This window comes from Balaenoptera musculus, chromosome 14, assembly GCF_009873245.2.
Source record: "Balaenoptera musculus isolate JJ_BM4_2016_0621 chromosome 14, mBalMus1.pri.v3, whole genome shotgun sequence".
In the NCBI taxonomy this organism is placed as follows: Eukaryota; Metazoa; Chordata; class Mammalia; order Artiodactyla; family Balaenopteridae; genus Balaenoptera; species Balaenoptera musculus.
In genome coordinates, this window is record NC_045798.1 from 931,246 (window position 1) to 947,913 (window position 16,668).

A 16,668-nucleotide genomic window follows, 5' to 3' on the forward strand; every position below is an offset into this window, starting at 1 on the left:
GTACAAGGAGGCTTCTCACCTCTGCACGTCACGCCTGGGCTGGGCACGAAAGCAAAGGGGTGATGGCAGGCCGCCCCCTTAGCAAGAGTCGCACCTCACCGAGCACTCAGCAGTGCCATCTGCAACGTGACAACACTTGCACAGCACTCTGGGCCCCGAACCATTCCCAGACAGGAGCCTCACAAAGTTTGCTGGCGCTGCTTCAGTAGTCTAAGTCCAATTACAAGTTTATCCGAAACCTGGGGAAATATCGTGGATGTGCTGGGATGGGGAGCAGTCCCAAAGGTTCCGTTTACATGGAAACCGGTCACTCTGAGGGACGCCGCACGGGATGCTCTTTGGAATGAAAATTCAGTCACAGATCATTCCCCTTCAACACAAGCTGGGAACGCGTCATGAATGCGCTTCAATGCATGTCAGTACTAAATCTCTCCTTTAAGAGTCCAAACGAGTCACATTTTAGGAGGGAGGGAAGAAAGCACCTTGGTTTTCCCTGATCTGAGATGACCTACCTTTGATATTAGACAGTCTTTCTCCTCTTGAGGGACCATACTGCGTTTTCAGTTAGGAATAAAGAACCAGGCAGAGACAGATGCTGTCAGACCACATTTTAGCCTCATAAGGTCTATTTTATGACTCACTGCACCTTCCAAATGGCTACTTGTGATGTGCAAAAAACACTGTACACTCACAGAGAAATTCTAAATGGCTTTCAAGACCCAGCACTACTGCTCTGGAGGAGAAATTAAAAGGTAAAACATCTAGGAAAAATTGCCACTGTCACGTTTTCAATCAGTCACATAACACATGAAAGGGGGGTGTTCGCTGAGGATCGCTGCTCCAGGTGCTGAACACCCTGCATGACACTGTCCTGGGGTTCAGTAGATAAAGTCTACCCCATCTTGGCGGGACGGTGGAAGGCACGGGTGGCCCGCCTGGGGCCGCCCCGCTCTCCCGACTAGGGGCACGGAGGCTTGGTGGGCGTCTTTAGCCTGACGGCAGGGACTCTCATCTGGAGCTTGGGCTGCTGGTTCGGGCTGTCGGAGCTGGCCGGCACCTGGGCTGGGCTGGGAACCCCGGGGGTCTGCAGCTGGGCCGCCGCCGTGGTCACAACTTGCTGCTGCATGAGCTTCTGCTGGACCACCTGTGCTGTCGCTGTCACTGCGGGGATCATCTGGACCTGCTGCCCGGCTGCTGTGGCCTGGGTGAGGGTCACGGTCTGCGGGGAAGCCTGAACCAAAACAGAAACACACCCCTAGAAAACGCAGATCAGGCGACACGAAAAATTAGACATCCTTGGGGGTGGGGGTGAGAAACTTAACTGGCGCGAATGCTTCCGTGAAATGTAAAAACTACCCGACCTATCAAAATAGGACCTCTGGTTTCTAACCAAACAAAAACAGAAAACGAAATTATTGCTGCTTTTAGCTACAAGTGGATGCCTGTGGGGAAATGATGACCGGGGACTGGTGCTGCTGGTGTTCGGCTTCTAATACTATCTGGTTTCTTGAAATCTACATGCCAGTGTGATTCTGAACAAACTACAATTATTTTAAAGCACTGCTTTTATACAGCCACATTTTTAGCAGTAAAAAAACCGGTAAGAACCGAAAGCTAGGCTCTGTTGGGAAGGTAAGTCCTGGCTGTCGCCAGTAGTATTTCTACGCTAAGACCCAAGGTCGATACGAACGGATTCTGTTTTCTTTCTTCGTTTCCCTAAAACGAAGGCGTGGTGGCTTCAGCAGGCACGAGGCACCTAAGGTTTACTGGCTGAAGGAAGGAGCCCAGAAATGAGCCCCTCAGCACGTGTGACACTGAGTCCAAACACGTTTGTTCAGGTTTTTTTCCTGCTAGTCTCAAGATATCAGGTGTTTTCCCCAAAGTTAATTTTCTTTTCTGTATTATGAAAATCACAAGCGGTTCTCTAGGAATTAAAATCCTATTTCCTCGGATGAAAAGCAAGAACTCTCTTCGTGGGAACCCCCGACAGCTGCGGGTCTCCAGGTCCTACCTGTTGGGAAGCAGAGGCAACCTGCTGGATGCTGGCCACGGGTGTCTGCTGCTGGACGACTTGAGGGAGTTTCGCAACCTTGGACAAAACAAAAAAGCCAAAGGGAGACGCCAAATGAACGTGTGCGCAAAAGAGACTTCTCGCCCTCTCTCCTTCTCAGTTCTTAATGCAAAAAAAAAAAAAAAAGACGACGGTGGTCAGACGACACAAAATAGCAGTTCTCAAAAGTGTGCTCGCCTGGAACCCCGAGAGAACCAGTTATTTCACCTTTGCACTGAGTAACGACTGCCTTCCTAATCTGTAATCACATGTAATTTGAAGCTTATTATCGGTCTCGTATTTCAGACAGTCACATTTTTCTTTTATAAAAATCGCTACAAGTCATATGACAGAGTGACATGGAAGATGGGAGTGCCTGGGCACCACCCCACGTGTGCCCCCACTGTCAGGGGACCCAGACCAACACCAAGGTTCAGCCCTAGTCCAGAGACATCTACGCCCAAACTCTAAAGTGGTTATTTCATCATTTTTCTACATTCTTCTTCATCATGATTGAGATCTTCCTGTTTATAAAACAAAGCCTTCCACCCAATGGTCACTTTTTGTAAACCTGCCTATCTTGCTGTCCTGCTGTAATAAGACGGTTCAGGCCACTCGTATCTACTCAGGGCTTCGGGGACACCAGATCACAGAAGCAGAAGGGGCTCCCGCGTGGGTAGCTGCTGGGGGCCGTGGAAAGCCCCCTCAGGTCTCTAACTGGCGGAACAGGGATGAAAATAAGTCTTGCCCAAGATAGTCCTGGAGGAAATGTGAAATTATATGATGTACTTGCAAATGACAAGCTCCCAAGTAAATATGAGTTCTCATGGAAATTAAAATGAATCACTGTGAACCGCATTCACTGACATCAAAGGAACCCCTGAGTGAGCCTGTGCGAAATTTCCTGACGGGAGAGACGTTCGGTCAGCTACCGCAGCGCACGGGCCACAGCTCAGATCGGCAGCCACGAAAATGCTGAGACGCCACGCATAACACCAAGGTGACGTCTTAAAATGCATCGATAAACTTGCAGAAAGTCCAGAGCTCCCAGTGCCAAAACTTAAGCGAATGGGGGACCCCCGAGCCGTGAGAAGGTGCTATGGTAGCTCGTGCCCGAGACCACATGCTGCAGGGGAAGCCTTGCACTGGGTTTTCATGGCCTCCCAGGTGCAGCAAAGAGACCAAGTCCAAACCCACTCAAAGGAGGAGCTAACAAGAGGGCCGCCCGATGCCCCCTGCAGCTGCGATCCTGGCACTCAAAGGGTCTGTGAGGAAGCCGCCTGCCTTAGGCCTCGGTGCTAGGCAGGGGAGGGGGAGACACAGGCTGGCAGACCAAACCCTCAAGCCACAGCTGAGGTGGTCCTGATGGCACCCATGGGAGCCCAGTACAAGGAAGAACCCACCTTCAACCCAGACCTCAAAGCCTTCCCACAAACAGAGCTTCAAGGGAAACTGGCTCACAAGAAGACAACTCCTATAATGACAAAAACCCCACAGTTCCTGAAGCAAGAACAGCAGAAACAAGTAAAATGAGATGCACACGGACTTCAAATAGAGGAATTATCAGGCACGCACAAAACAGTGTGCTGTCCTGTGCAGCCTGAAAGCACGTATGGGAACAAGAGACTACAAAGACCAAGCAGGTTTGAGACAAAAACAAACAGAACTTTGAAGAATAAAACACTTATAATCACCAAAATTAAAATTCAATGGACAAGCTTAACAGCAGATTAGATCTAATGAAAGGAAAACTCAGTGAAATGGGAGACAGGTTAGAGGACATTACTCAGAATGCAGCACAGAGAGACAATGAAAGGAAAGCACAGAGACTGAAGAGACACGGAGGGCAGGAAATGGGGCAGAGGTGGCATCTAAAGAAACAGCGGCTGCTCATTTCCTAAACTGACAAGAGAGATCAATGCCCAGATTCCAGACGATCAACAAATTCCAAGCTAGAGCATCACAGCATTTATAAAATGCCAAAGACAAAGAAAAGATCTCAAAAGGAAACAGAGGGAAAAAAGACAGGTTACCATCGAAGCAGCGACCCGCTGGACAGACATCTGACTTCTCATCAACAACAAAAGACCAGGAGCCAGGGAGTACTGTTAATGTGCTGAGAAAATAAATGTCCATCTAGAATTCCATACCAAGCAGAAGCATCCTTCAGGAACAAGAGTGAAATACAGGCATTTTCAAACACTATGGGAAACTCCAAAGGGTGTACTTCAAGCAAAAGACAAGTAATTTTACATGAAAAGTGAAAATGAAACAGGATAGAAGGAAACTGCGTGATTGCAGCAGCATGTGAGTTGGGAGGGCCAGGGAGCAACGGCGTTGACAGACCAGTGCTCGAGAGCAGAGCAGAGACGGTGGTTTGTGCTATACTTTTTTTTTTTTTTTTAATTTATTTATTTTTTGGCTGTGTTGGGTCTTCGTTTCTGTGCGAGGGCTTTCTCCAGTTGCGGCAAACAGGGGCCACTCTTCATCGCGGTGCGCGGGCCTCTCACTATCACGGCCTCTCTTGTTGCGGAGCACAGGCTCCAGACGTGCAGGCTCAGTAGCTGTGGCGCACGGGCCCAGTTGCTCCGCGGCATGTGGGATCTTCCCAGACCAAGGCTCGAACCCGTGTCCCCTGCATTGGCAGGCAGATTCTCAACCTCTGCGCCACCAGGGAAGCCCTGTGCTATACTTTAAAAAGGTAAATCTGCACATGGAGATTTTAGGATGACCACTTAGAGAACAGAAAGAAAACATGTAATTTTCAAACGAGTCAGAGGAGGAAAAAAACCCAGAATGACAGAAAATAAATACATAAGTGGAATAAGAGAAGGCAAGTAAGGCTGGAAAGAGAAAACAGAACAAGTTGAAAACCCAAACAACATGGAGGCTGAAGGCCGCCCCTCCCAGGCCTCACCATAAAGGGAGTGGACGCATCACAGGTAAAGGACCAGAACCAAGACGCGGCACGGTGAGAGTGAGGTGGCGTCCAGCCGACTGTTCCCGTGACGCACGGGTGGAGTTCTCGGTAGGAGGCACAACAGGCTGCCAGACCAAAACAGTACTTCAAAATAATAAAATTTAAAATTTCAATTTATGTGCAGCTAATAATAAAGCACCTAATATAAAAAGCAAAAATAGGAAGGAATATAAGGAAAAACGGATAAACCCATAACCAGAATGGGAGGGGTTTTTTTCCTCCATTTTTTGGCTGTGCCAGGCGGCATGTGGGATTCTCAGTTCCCCGACCAGGGATGGAAGCCGCGCCCCGGCAGCAGAAGCGTGGAGTCCCAGCCACTGGAGCGCCAGGGGAGGCCCAGAATGGGAGATTTTAACTCACCCCTCTCATAACTGACAGAAGCAGCCTACTAGTAGGCACAACACCCCGGATAAACCCGACCTGGAGGTGACAAAGGGACCCCACGCCGCCACAAAGCACGTCTCAGCGCACTTCACCGCGGGATCCGTGCTGGGCCGGGTCTGGAGCGTGAAGAACAGCGGAGGGTTTGGCCCAGGCAAGGCTGAAGCTCAGGGAAGACAGAACTGCTGTCCCAGAGCTGGAGGAGGAAGGGCTCAGGTACCAGAGGCACACACCTCCAGGGGGCCGTCCAAAGGCAGCCAGGGTTAAAACCCTGGGCGGGATGAGAGCTGGCTGCAGATGCGAATCTGGGCTCGTGGGCACAGGGATGGGCTCAAAGCCTCGAGACTGGAGGTGGGCACAGGGATGGGCTCAAAGCCTCGAGACTGGAGGTGGGCACAGGGATGGGCTCAAAGCCTCGAGACTGGAGGTGGGCACAGGGATGGGCTCAAAGCCTCGAGACTGGAGGTGGGCACAGGGATGGGCTCAAAGCCTCGAGACTGGAGGTGGGCACAGAGATGGGCTCAAAGCCTCGAGACTGGAGGTGGGCACAGGGATGGGCTCAAAGCCTCGAGACTGGAGGTGGGCACAGGGATGGGCTCAAAGCCTCGAGACTGGAGGTAGGCACAGAGATGGGCTCAAAGCCTCGAGACTGGAGGTGGGCACAGGGATGGGCTCAAAGCCTCGAGACTGGAGGGACCACGAGGCGAGGGGTGCAGACAGAGGGCTTTTAAAAAGACAAAACACCACAACCAAAGGAACAAAAGGTTGTAGCAATCTAGATAAAGAAGAGAATTTTCTTACTGTGCTGAAGGGTGATTTTAAAAACCCAACCCCGCAGAACGACCATCAGGAGAGCGATGTGGCCGAGCTTCCTGTCTGCACCTGTCACACTGCCTGGCGGGCGTCCCCGGCATGATGAGGCGGGAATAAGAAAGAGAAGGACGAAGGGGAAGATGCCGGCCGCCAGGACTCACAGGTGATGTGATCGACACAAAGGAAACGCAAACCAACTAGAACAGATTGAGGCTGCGGGATTCAAAAGTCAACATACAGTGTCCTAGAGACACAGACAAAAAGAGGGAACTTAGAGCAGAGTATCAGAAAATGCCCATTACTTAGGAATAAATCTAATACACGCAATAAGATCGTTACGGAAAAAAAACTCAGAAAACTTACTTAAAGGGCATTAAAGAAGATTTAAACAGCAAATGATGTATTATGTTGGTGAACCTGAAGTCAAGGCTGTAGAGATGTCCACTCTCCCCCAAACTGATCTACAGAGTCAACGCAGTTCTAACAAAAACCCCATCAGTTTTGACCACGGTGTGTATACTAAATAAGCTGACTCAAAATCGATACGGAAGTGCAAAGAACCGGGAAAGCAGGACGTTCCCGACAGCAGGAGGTGGATGCCGAGAATCATCATGCAGCAGAGTGACAAAGAGAGGGCAGTGTGGGCTCACAGGGACCGAGACCACGGTGCTGAAGAGGAGCCCCCGAGGAACCGCACGCCACGTGTGCCTGGTCACACGGTGGGTCGCGGGAGAGAAGGGACTCCTGAATGAGTAGTGTGAAAGTAACAGGGCATTGCGTTCACGTGGAAAAATTAAACTGAACCCCTATTTTTGGATCATCTCCAAAAACCAATTCCAGGAAGGTTAAAGACATAAATGTGAACAAAAAAATTATCAAGTTTTTAGAAGATGATCTAGGAAACAGCACCATGACCTCTGGGAAGGATTTCTTAAGCAAAGCACAAAAGGCACTATTCAGACACAAAGAGATTGATAAATTCCAATACACTCAAATTCAGAAGCTCTGTTCGTAAAGTGAGTGAGCAGATAAGGCACAAGCCGGGAGAAGTGTGACACACAGACCCAAAGGCAGATGCCCGGGACGTACAGCCCCACCGGGAAGCCCCCCAACAGGCTCGTCCCAAGGGAGGGGCCCCGACGGTCAGCAGATTCGCACCGCTGCCAGAGGAGGGCAGACGGCAGGCCGGCACGGGCCGCGGCTGAGGGACCACAGGAGCTCGGCGGGTGGGCGTGCCCACAGCCCCGCACCCCGTCCCAGGCGTCACGCGTGTGGCGGGACCCAGGAGGTGGGCGATGCCGGGCAGCCGGCGGCAGCGGAGGGACGACCACGAGCCCTGGAGGAGCCTCACAGCAGAGCCAGCCACCGCAGCAGGACCTGAGCGCGGCCCCCCGGCCACGCTGCAGGGCCCCACGATGCTCTCCATGGGGCGCTGGTTGGCGGCGTCCCCTGCTCTACCTCCGAGCGCCCGCCGCGTCTGCTCCCAGCCCTCGGGCTCCCCGCTGCTCACCTGGATCTGGGTCTGCACCTGCTGGGTCCCAGCCAGTTTCTGGGCCTGGGAGATGGGCGTGGTGAGAAACTGGGTTTTAAGGGCTGGCTGGGTGGCATAGGTGACCTTCTGTGGTTGGCCCTGAGCAGCAATCTGCTGTGCCGTGATCTGAGGAAAAAGAGGCCGCCCAGGGTTAGAGCAGGCAAGGCTCTGTGTCCCCTTCTCAGAGCCACCGGGCCTCCTCCGTGGGCCCCGACTGCCCCCAGACGCCCGCAGCGTGACCACCCCGGCTCCTGGCCCTGCCTGCCCGCTGCCCTGGTCTTGCTGCTGCCCCCGCGGGGTGCCTGGTCCTGGGTCACCTCCTCCCCTGCTGGGAGGTCCCCTCACAGCCAGGCTGGGCTTCATCTCCCATCTTCTGAGGCACCTGGTGCCACGTCTGCTCATCACGTAAGTTAAGCGAGTGAACTTGACGATACAGAAAACACACACAGTTTCCAAATCTAACTTTAAGAATTTGGCATATACTCAAAACTATTTAGCACAAACAGAAACAAACCTGTATGCACAATCTTTACACATCTAGTCTGATTTTCAGTTTTCCCTGCCAGGAGCATTTAAATACTATTCAGAAAGCCATGCGCGTATGTGGCCCATATATTCGGTTTACAAAGCCACAGCTCTGGACAGTTTTAACGTCTCAGAAGTCTTCTTTCAAGTTACGTGAACATACCAACTGGCACTTCGGCTACAGCCCTTCTCCTTCTCTCTTTCAGACGCTGGCTAAGCCTCCGTGATGACCCAGCCCGGTCTCCGTCCTGTCACACTGCCTCCCAGCCCGGCATGGCCCACCCCAGAAGTCACTTCACGTCTCTGCACGTCGGTCAGTCTCTGAGAATGGGCACCAGCCGCCTGCGAAGCCCTCAGCACACGGGGACGGTGCGCCGGCACGCTCCGGTTCAGAAAGCAGCGCAGATACAACACGGCGTTCAAGAGCCAAGACGTCATCACCTGTACGCCAGGCTTCGGGCCACCAGGGGGCAGACAAGGCAGAAGCCCCGGGAAACAGAGCGCCTTGCCTCTGCTCCTGCTCGTCAAGGCGGCCCCGAAGCCCCGCCTCCGAGGAGGACTCGCCTCTGGGGCCTGAATCAGCTCAGAGCTGCCGCCCCGCCTTCCGAGTCAGGGGGTCGCTGACGGCACTCCTCTCACAGTACCCTGTCCCCTCTCGCCCCTCCCTCCGTCCATCCTCTGATGGCGAGCGCATGTGTATACACGTACACACACACACGTACACACACACACACACACACACGTACACACACACACACACACGTACACACACACACACACGTACACACACACACACACACACACACATGGAGATGGTCCTCAGCTGGCTCCTGTGCACCCAGATGGGTCGCACACCAGGAGCTACACCTGCTTCCCCGAGTCCTTCCGGCCCCTCCCAGTCATGAAGTTCAACACCCTGCGTCCTTCACAGTTGCCCCCATGAGCCCGCAGTGCATGGGGGCTCCCCCTCTCATGAACTGTGCCCTCCCTCCAGGGCCAGCCCCAAGGCCGTCCTCTGTGCAGCCCAAGGCCACAACCACGGGGTCTCTGGTGCGTGGAGGCCAGGCAGCCAAGCAGGGCCGGTTCAGGACCCTCTCCACCTCCGTGCATCCCACGCTTGGCAGCGGGGCCCGACTCACGTAAAGAGGGGACAACCGGGAACCCAGTACCTTCTGCTGGACGGCGGCCGGGCCTGGGGCGGCTTGCGGCTGGATGGCCTTCTGCTGCTGGACGGCTTGCTGCTTGAGCTTCAGCAGCTGCTGGACGTGCACAGGCTGGGCCACGACAGTCTGCCCTGAGAACACCGATCAGGTCATTTAATCACAAGCGCCAAGGAGGGACAAGGTCTCAGGGCTCACGGTGAGTTCAGCTTCGGTGATTTCTGTGCAGAAAACTACACGCTGAAATAACGCTGAGCTAAATAAAGCCTCCCTTACATCTACTTAAAATGTTTCTAGGTTTACAACGACATTTGGACAAAGGCTGGGGAAGTTAAGAAAGTGAACGGTTAAATCGAGGGACACTTCTGCTAAAATAAACCGTGACACACCCGAGATGAGTGCGGGCCACAGCTACTAACTAGACAAGGCTTGTCAGCCCCACTCAAGGCTGCATGCAGAGCGGCGGGGGGCGAGGGGTGGCATGAGACAGGCACCTGCGGCTTTCTGCGGCTGCCCGATGGCCACACTGATCCCGGCGACGTTCACGGGCAGTGTCGTGACGCCCGGCGAGGAGACCACGGCTGCGGGCACCGACACCACCGGGGGCTTCGCCAGTGCCACCTGGGCTGGCTGGGGCGCCGGGGCCTGCATCTGCCCTTGAGCCTGCAGCTGTGAAGTGGGGACCCGGGTCTAGACAGTGAAAACAATGGGAGAGTCCAGAGACATTCAGCATTCCACACATCTGCAGACATTTCCCCACCAGCGGTCAGGTGGTGAGAAACTGACACATTCACAAAGGTGCCGCGTGGCGGTCAGCTAATGGAAAACAGCTCACTGTGGGTCGCCTACGTGCCCTGACCGTCACCAGCGGACACAGGGAGCGGGGCTCGGCAGCCCCCGGACGCCTGGGCGCACTGCTGCTCAGATGTGCTCCTGTCCCACAGCGAGCGTCTCTGCCTCCTGCATCTCAGAGCCTGACAGCATCCCGCTCCCGCCACACTTCCTACGCTCGTCTCCTATCCCTCAGCGGCCACGGAAGATCAGCCCGAAATTATGGCCTCAGCCTCCCACCAAGGGCCACCCTCGGTCTCCACCTCCTGCGACTTATCACTCGGCTACCAAGCACTTTTTTCCTTAAGTTATATTTTTTAAAAGGAAAATGGAAGTAGATCCGTTTTTATACATACAGAAACTCAGACTACCTAAGAAAATACGAGGAAGTAAAAATCAGCCATAACCCTAAGGTGCCCACATGTGAACGTGGAAATGATACCCAGCCCACCAGACCTTGTCCTTATCTGTGCGGCTTGCCAGGACAGTGTGTAAAATGGGATGAATTCTAGACATTTTGTAATCTGACTCTCCTCCTTTTGCAACAATCCTTTTCCAAAGCTGTGTACTATTCCACTGTGTGCATGCTGTACAGTCTATTTAGTCAACTCCTCAGTAACGGACAGTCAAGTCTCCCCTGATACAAGTTTGTACGTTTATTACTTTGTACTTGTTCTATTATTTCTTTAGGCTATAGCAGAAATAGAATCACTGGGTAAAATAACGGGCACATTTCTTAGCTCAACTGACTCTAAGCCTCTCCAGAGGGAGCCGGTTCCCGCTGGCAAGCCCCGCCCGAGGCGTGGGCTGCCCCAAGGCCATCGTGCGTGATTACTACTCTGCTCATTTGAATTGGCATTTTCTTGTGAACACAGGTAACACCAAGCTTGCTTTCACAGTTTTTATCCACTTCTAGCCCCTCTCTTACAGACTTAAAAGTGGAGTGAAGCACACGGGAAGCGGAGCCTGGGCCCCCAGAGCTCCAGATCACAGCTGTGTTGTGGGTGACAAGCTGTAAGATCTGGGTAAGTTACTGAAGGTGTGTGCCTTGGTTTCTGCACCTGCAAAATGGAGCTAGCATCAAAGCACCCACTCCTGCCTCAGCACCAATCAGGTGACAGGCGGAGAGCCTACGGCAGCACCTGACCCAGAGCAGGATCCCTAATGCTAGCTGTCGCCAGTGCCAGAAAGGGAGCCGCCCGCGCTGGGTACTGGCCTGCCTGATGTGACAGCATCTGGGCTCCAGGACACCGCCTCGACACGTGCCGAATGTAGTTGGCGTTCCCAGACACCCCTTTCACCACACCATCATCCCCTCCTTCAGAAACCTTCGATGCCTCTCCGGGCCCGCAGAGCACCGTGACCCCTGAGCCTGGCTCTGGGGCCTCGCTCGCCCCTCCACCTCCCCTCTGCTCTGACCACACGGGCCTCGTGCCTGGCCTCTGCCCCAGCAGCACCGGGACACCTTCCAGGGGCCACATCTCGCCCTCCCGTCGCCCCCCCCCCCCACGTAAAGCCTGCTCTCTCTCTCCGTGGTCGGGCTCGCTCCCCAACCCCCCAGCCTCTCAGGCCACCATAAGCTCTGCGACACCGACATTCTGGAAAGCGTGACTGTGTAAATGTCTCCCACGTGCTGTTTCGCCCTCTCCGAGGAGAACTTAAGTTCCTGGGGGAACGACCGTGCCTTTACTTGTCACTCCGCCATAATACCTGCAAGGGCCTGAGCGAGCAACAACGGTTCAGTTAAAACGGAAGGAGACGCTGCTCTGGAAAAACAAGCGTATCGACCGGAACTTACGAGCCGGGCCACCTGGAGGTTGGCCACGGTGGTGCCCGTGAGCAGGGCGCCGGGCCTCGGGGCCGTGACCGTGGTGAGCTGGGGGCTCTGCTGCTGCGTGGGCTGCGGGGGCTGCACCTGCACTTGTGCCGTTGGCTGCGGGGGCCCCGGCGGGGCCTGTGCTGGGGGCGCCTGCTGGGGCAGCTGCAGTTTCTGCTTCTGCATTTTGATCAGGTGTTCCTAAAACCCAGATAAAGTAATCTTTTCATCAACGTCAACCGTATTCCATTTCGTATATATCTTGGTTTTAAGTTACTGTTCTACTACCCGTTCAATGTCGAAGAAAACAGTTGCTGACGTGCAGTGTGCAAACCATCCTCCAGGCCTTGCCAACATTTTTGAAATGTTCCCTTACCACTGATGAAAACTAGCAACAGTGATTCTCACAGATTAGCAAATTCATAGCAAAATTTCTGGGTTCTTATCGCTTACAAGCAAGGCGATTCAAATCTGCAGCACCACCAAAAATTCTTTAAGTCTTAAAATCGTCGTCCCTCTTGAAATTTTAAAATGTGCTGTAAGATAAGCATTAGCTCTAAATTTTGTACTCCAACTGTCTCCAAATGAAAGTTTAATTGGTAAATAAACCCATGTCTTTAAAAGAAGTCAAAATATCAAGACAGAGATAGCTCAGGAAATATTTTAGGGAATAAAAATGTTTTAAGGAAATTTATATTGAGTTATTCACGACCGTCCGATCTCGTTCAAGGTGCTGAAAAAGAAAAGGACTTTGCCACTGGTTTAGGAGAGGGAAGGGAAGGGAGTAACAGAACCAGGCAAGTGAGCCGGTACGTGGGGCTCTGAGCAGCTGGAAGAGGGGAGCAGGGGCAGCTGAAGGCCCCGCTGCCTTAGAGCGGGAGGAGCGGGGAGGTGGGAAGGCAAGGCCGTGGGGCGGGAGCAGCGGAGACCAGCTCTGAGAGCTCGCCTCTGCCGGGCGGGGCAACCCTAACTCAGCGCTGTCTGCTGTCTGCCAGCTTCGGCGGCGACGGACACGTTCTGGAGCTGGGCTGTCCAATGTGGCAGTCACAGCCATGTGTGGCCTTGCGCCCTTGAGCTGTGGCTGGTGTGATGGAGGACGGAACGCCTCGTTTCCCTGGCGCGCGTTCGGGTGCCTCCGGGACGAAGAAGTCTCAGCTGGTGCTCGCACGTCCTCACCGCCCTCCAGCGCCCTCGTCCCCTCTGTCACCCGCAAGGGGCAGGCCCGAGGCCAGGTACTTACTGTGGCAGGCCTGACAGCTAGCTGGAATTCTGAAGTACCATCTTGCTTTTATTACACGTTTTTCTGGTTACTTTCTATGGTGAGTATGAATGCTTTTCCATTTGTGGCAGGAATATAGTATTTCCTTTTAAAATGAATGTGTTTACTTAGGTAACAGTACAGGTCGTACACAGATTGGCAAAATTCAGGAACATCAGCACTCAAATGAGAGAAACAATACTGCAAATGAACTATTCCTCAAGAAACCGAGTCTTCACCACCTCGTCTCTTAAAACTGCCGAGGAACACTTTTCACTGACACTTTCTCAGGTTGGGAAAAGGGTCCCTGGAGCCTGAGCACAGAGCACAAGCAAGCGAGTGGGAAGATCCATCCGGAAACAGGGATTAAGGCCTCAGAGAGCTGTGAACAAGCTGGTCGCGTGATCGTGGAAGCGGCCCTGTGTGCAAAGTGATTTCTAAAGACAACACAAACACACTTCCCACATAAAGACGATGGCAGATTGTGCAAAACACACTCTGAATCACATGGCACATCAAGGCATCATCAAACAGGGTGTGCATTCGGTTTTCTAGGGGACGCTCACCGGTGTCAACTTGCCCACTGCCTTGATCTGCGCCGGCGCCTGGGCCTGGCCCTGGATCTGCGGGACCTGCACCTGAGAGGCCGCCTGCTGCTGCTGCTGCTGCTGCCGCAGGAGCTGGAAGTGCGCGGGCGTGATGGTTTTCCCCGGCAGCTGGACCCCTGTGGCTGAAGAGGTCGCCTGGTGAGACTGCAGCCCCGCACACGCGTGCAAGCCTGAGCCCTAAGGAGCCTGAAGAGCAGGGCAGGTCACACAGGAAACCAACTCTGCCTTTACCTTGGGACACTTGAGTCACCAAAGACCGCGTCGGGGTCTGCACCGGGGTCAGGCTGGTAGTGACCACAGCCGAGGCCGTCACCGAGGTGACCGCTCGAACGCCCTGAGTCGGTGCCAGGGACACCATGTCGGACGTGGCCGTGGCCGGGGACCCAACTGCTCGAGGCTGGGCGTGGACCACCTGGGCAGGAGCAGAGCCTCCCGAGGTCTGGAAAAGGCGAAGAGAAGAAAACTGTCAGGCTGCTGCGCGACACGCAAGACTCTTTCCCGTCATCGGGTGCGGAGAAAAGGGCACCGAACTCTAAATCCTGGAAGACGAGGCACATTCCAGATGCTGGCCTTCTGACAGGGTGCTGAGGGACTGTTCCCCTTGTGAACTCCAAGCCTGTGCCTAGGGCTAGCGTGGATGGGTCGCCCGCAGAAGGGAAGATCGCGACGCTGCCACCCCCAGTCCAGAACACTGCCTGTCCCCGTCCCGCTGTCCTCACTCAAAAGACCTTGTGGTCCCAGGAACCATCTAGATGCCCGTGTTTATTCCCCGGAAACGTACAGGCCCCTAACCCCCCGCGGCCACCCCCAGCCAGGTGCGCAGGCTGCAGCCCTGGACCACGCGGCGTCGCGACCTGGCCTCGCCTGCAGCGCAGAGCAGCCTCGCCGTGTCCTCGTCCCCCGGGGCCACGGCTGCCGCAGCCCCTCCGCAGACTGGGCCCAGCTCCACCGAGTCCGCCTCTGAAAGCACCCTGAAACATGACGCGGGCCCCTGCTGGCCCCCAGGTGCGGCCGGTCATTATGTTTTCCTGTCTAGTTTGTCCCTAATCTTACATTTCATTACCTACGTATTTGAATCCAAATCCAGCATCTTATTCTGTGCTTCCTATTCAACTCACCCGTTCCGTATTTCTCTTAATCACCTTTCTTGCCTTCCTGCAGATTACTTTCTTCTCATCCCACTTTCCCCTCCCAAAGTTTGGAAGTTATACTCTATTCTTATTCTTTTGGTGGCTTGTCTAAAAATTGTATCAAGAACTTGCAAAAGTCTAATCCATAATTTCACACTTTTCCTGAACAATAAAGGGATTCTGGAATGTTTCAACATCCTGAGCCCTGCTCATGTCATTGTATCGTGTGTGTTATGTCTGCCTTTGTTGACCCTACAGTAAGTTACTGTTGTTTGTAAAGTCCGTTTTCACCTCAATTAGTTCATTTAGTCGAGATCTATAGGGAATTCTCTTAGGTTTTGTTTGGAAATGTTTGTTCTTCAAGGTATTTTCAGGGCTGGCAGTTATATTCTCTGACTACAATGAAGATGTCATTCCATTCCAGGAGCTGGTTCCTGGCTTCATTACTACCACCGAGAAGCAAGCAGCTGTACCTCTGAAGGCGACCTGACTTTCTCAGGCTGCTTTGCAGACCTCCTTGTCGTTGGCATCATGTGCGTGTGGAGTCCCTTTCATCACCCCTGACCGGGATTAGTTGAGCTTTGGTGTATATGGATCAGGGTCATCAATCAGTTCTGGGAAACTCTTACATCTTCACGTATTGTCTCTGCTCAACTTTCTCTCTGTCTGGAACTCTGATTACATCCTCTCACTCCATCTTCTGTGGCTTTCAATTCTCTTCCGCTCTCCCACCTGCTGTCTCCCAGTGCTGCATTCGGGAGAAAACTTCTTCTCATTTATCTTCCAGTTCACTAACTCTCTCTTCAGCCGTGTGGAAAGTGATATTAAGCCCAATTATAAGATATTTATTTTTCAATACTGGTAACCATACTTTTCATTTCTTAAAGTTCTCTGTATTCTTTTAAGTACAGTTTCCTGGTTTTTACAGACATTCGCAAGCTTCTTTTATTTCTTTAAAATAGAAAGTATCATTGTTTTCTAATCTACGCCTGATAACCCCACCATCTCAAGTCTTTGAGGATCTGCCCAGTGGCTGTTGTTTCTGTTGGTTCTCACTTGTGGTGCCTTCTTTCCGTGTGTGTTTGGTTATCTTCTATTATATGCGGCTCATTATACTTGAAAATCATTGTGGACATTCTAAGAAGTCCAGGATGAAGGCACATTCCTCCAGAAAATCTGCATTTTATTCTGGCCACTTACCCAGGAACACTGCTCATCCAGGTCTACGTCACAATCTGAGGGGCTTTGGGAGCCCTTTTGGGGAGCCATCAACGTGAGATGCAAACTGACAGCTGACTTGGGGCTAGAGCTCCACAGGAAGAGCCCCCGCCCCACCCTCTGCTCAGCATGATGGATTTTACTTCTATTTCACCCTGCCCTAAGGGCTTAGCCATTTGGGGGCCTGCCTCAAGGCATCAATGCCTCCTTTTAGACTCTCCACCTGGGTGAGTCGAGCCTTGGGCTTGAACGGGGGGGGTCCCCCTGCCTGAGAAGGTGAAGTGTACTCCAAGGCGGACACAAGGGCACCCTGTGTATCTCTCTGGGTTGCCTCTTCCCTTAGATTTTGGCCTAATAATTATTTACT

General features: G+C 53.1%; 1 protein-coding gene across 16 annotated transcripts in view; it reads right to left on the reverse strand.

Annotated features, from left to right (window-relative positions):
• Window positions 1–598: 598 nt before the first annotated feature.
• Window positions 599–16,668, reverse strand: part of EP400 (E1A binding protein p400) — a 111,782-nt gene continuing 95,712 nt past the window's right edge. For 12 of the 16 annotated variants that reach the window (XM_036874526.1, XM_036874520.1, XM_036874523.1 and 9 more), the window contains 8 exons: window positions 14,185–14,392; window positions 13,912–14,075; window positions 12,070–12,288; window positions 9,935–10,130; window positions 9,450–9,574; window positions 7,735–7,881; window positions 2,012–2,089; window positions 599–1,231 (listed from right to left, as the gene is read on the reverse strand). In XM_036874526.1, coding sequence (XP_036730421.1) covers window positions 959–1,231; window positions 2,012–2,089; window positions 7,735–7,881; window positions 9,450–9,574; window positions 9,935–10,130; window positions 12,070–12,288; window positions 13,912–14,075; window positions 14,185–14,392 — 1,410 coding nt within the window. In that variant the 3' untranslated portion in view covers window positions 599–958. Of the gene's footprint in view, window positions 1,232–2,011; window positions 2,090–7,734; window positions 7,882–9,449; window positions 9,662–9,934; window positions 10,131–12,069; window positions 12,289–13,911; window positions 14,076–14,184; window positions 14,393–16,668 lie in introns of those variants that run through there. The other 4 variants (XM_036874515.1, XM_036874525.1, XM_036874521.1 and 1 more) reach the window with 4 other exon arrangements.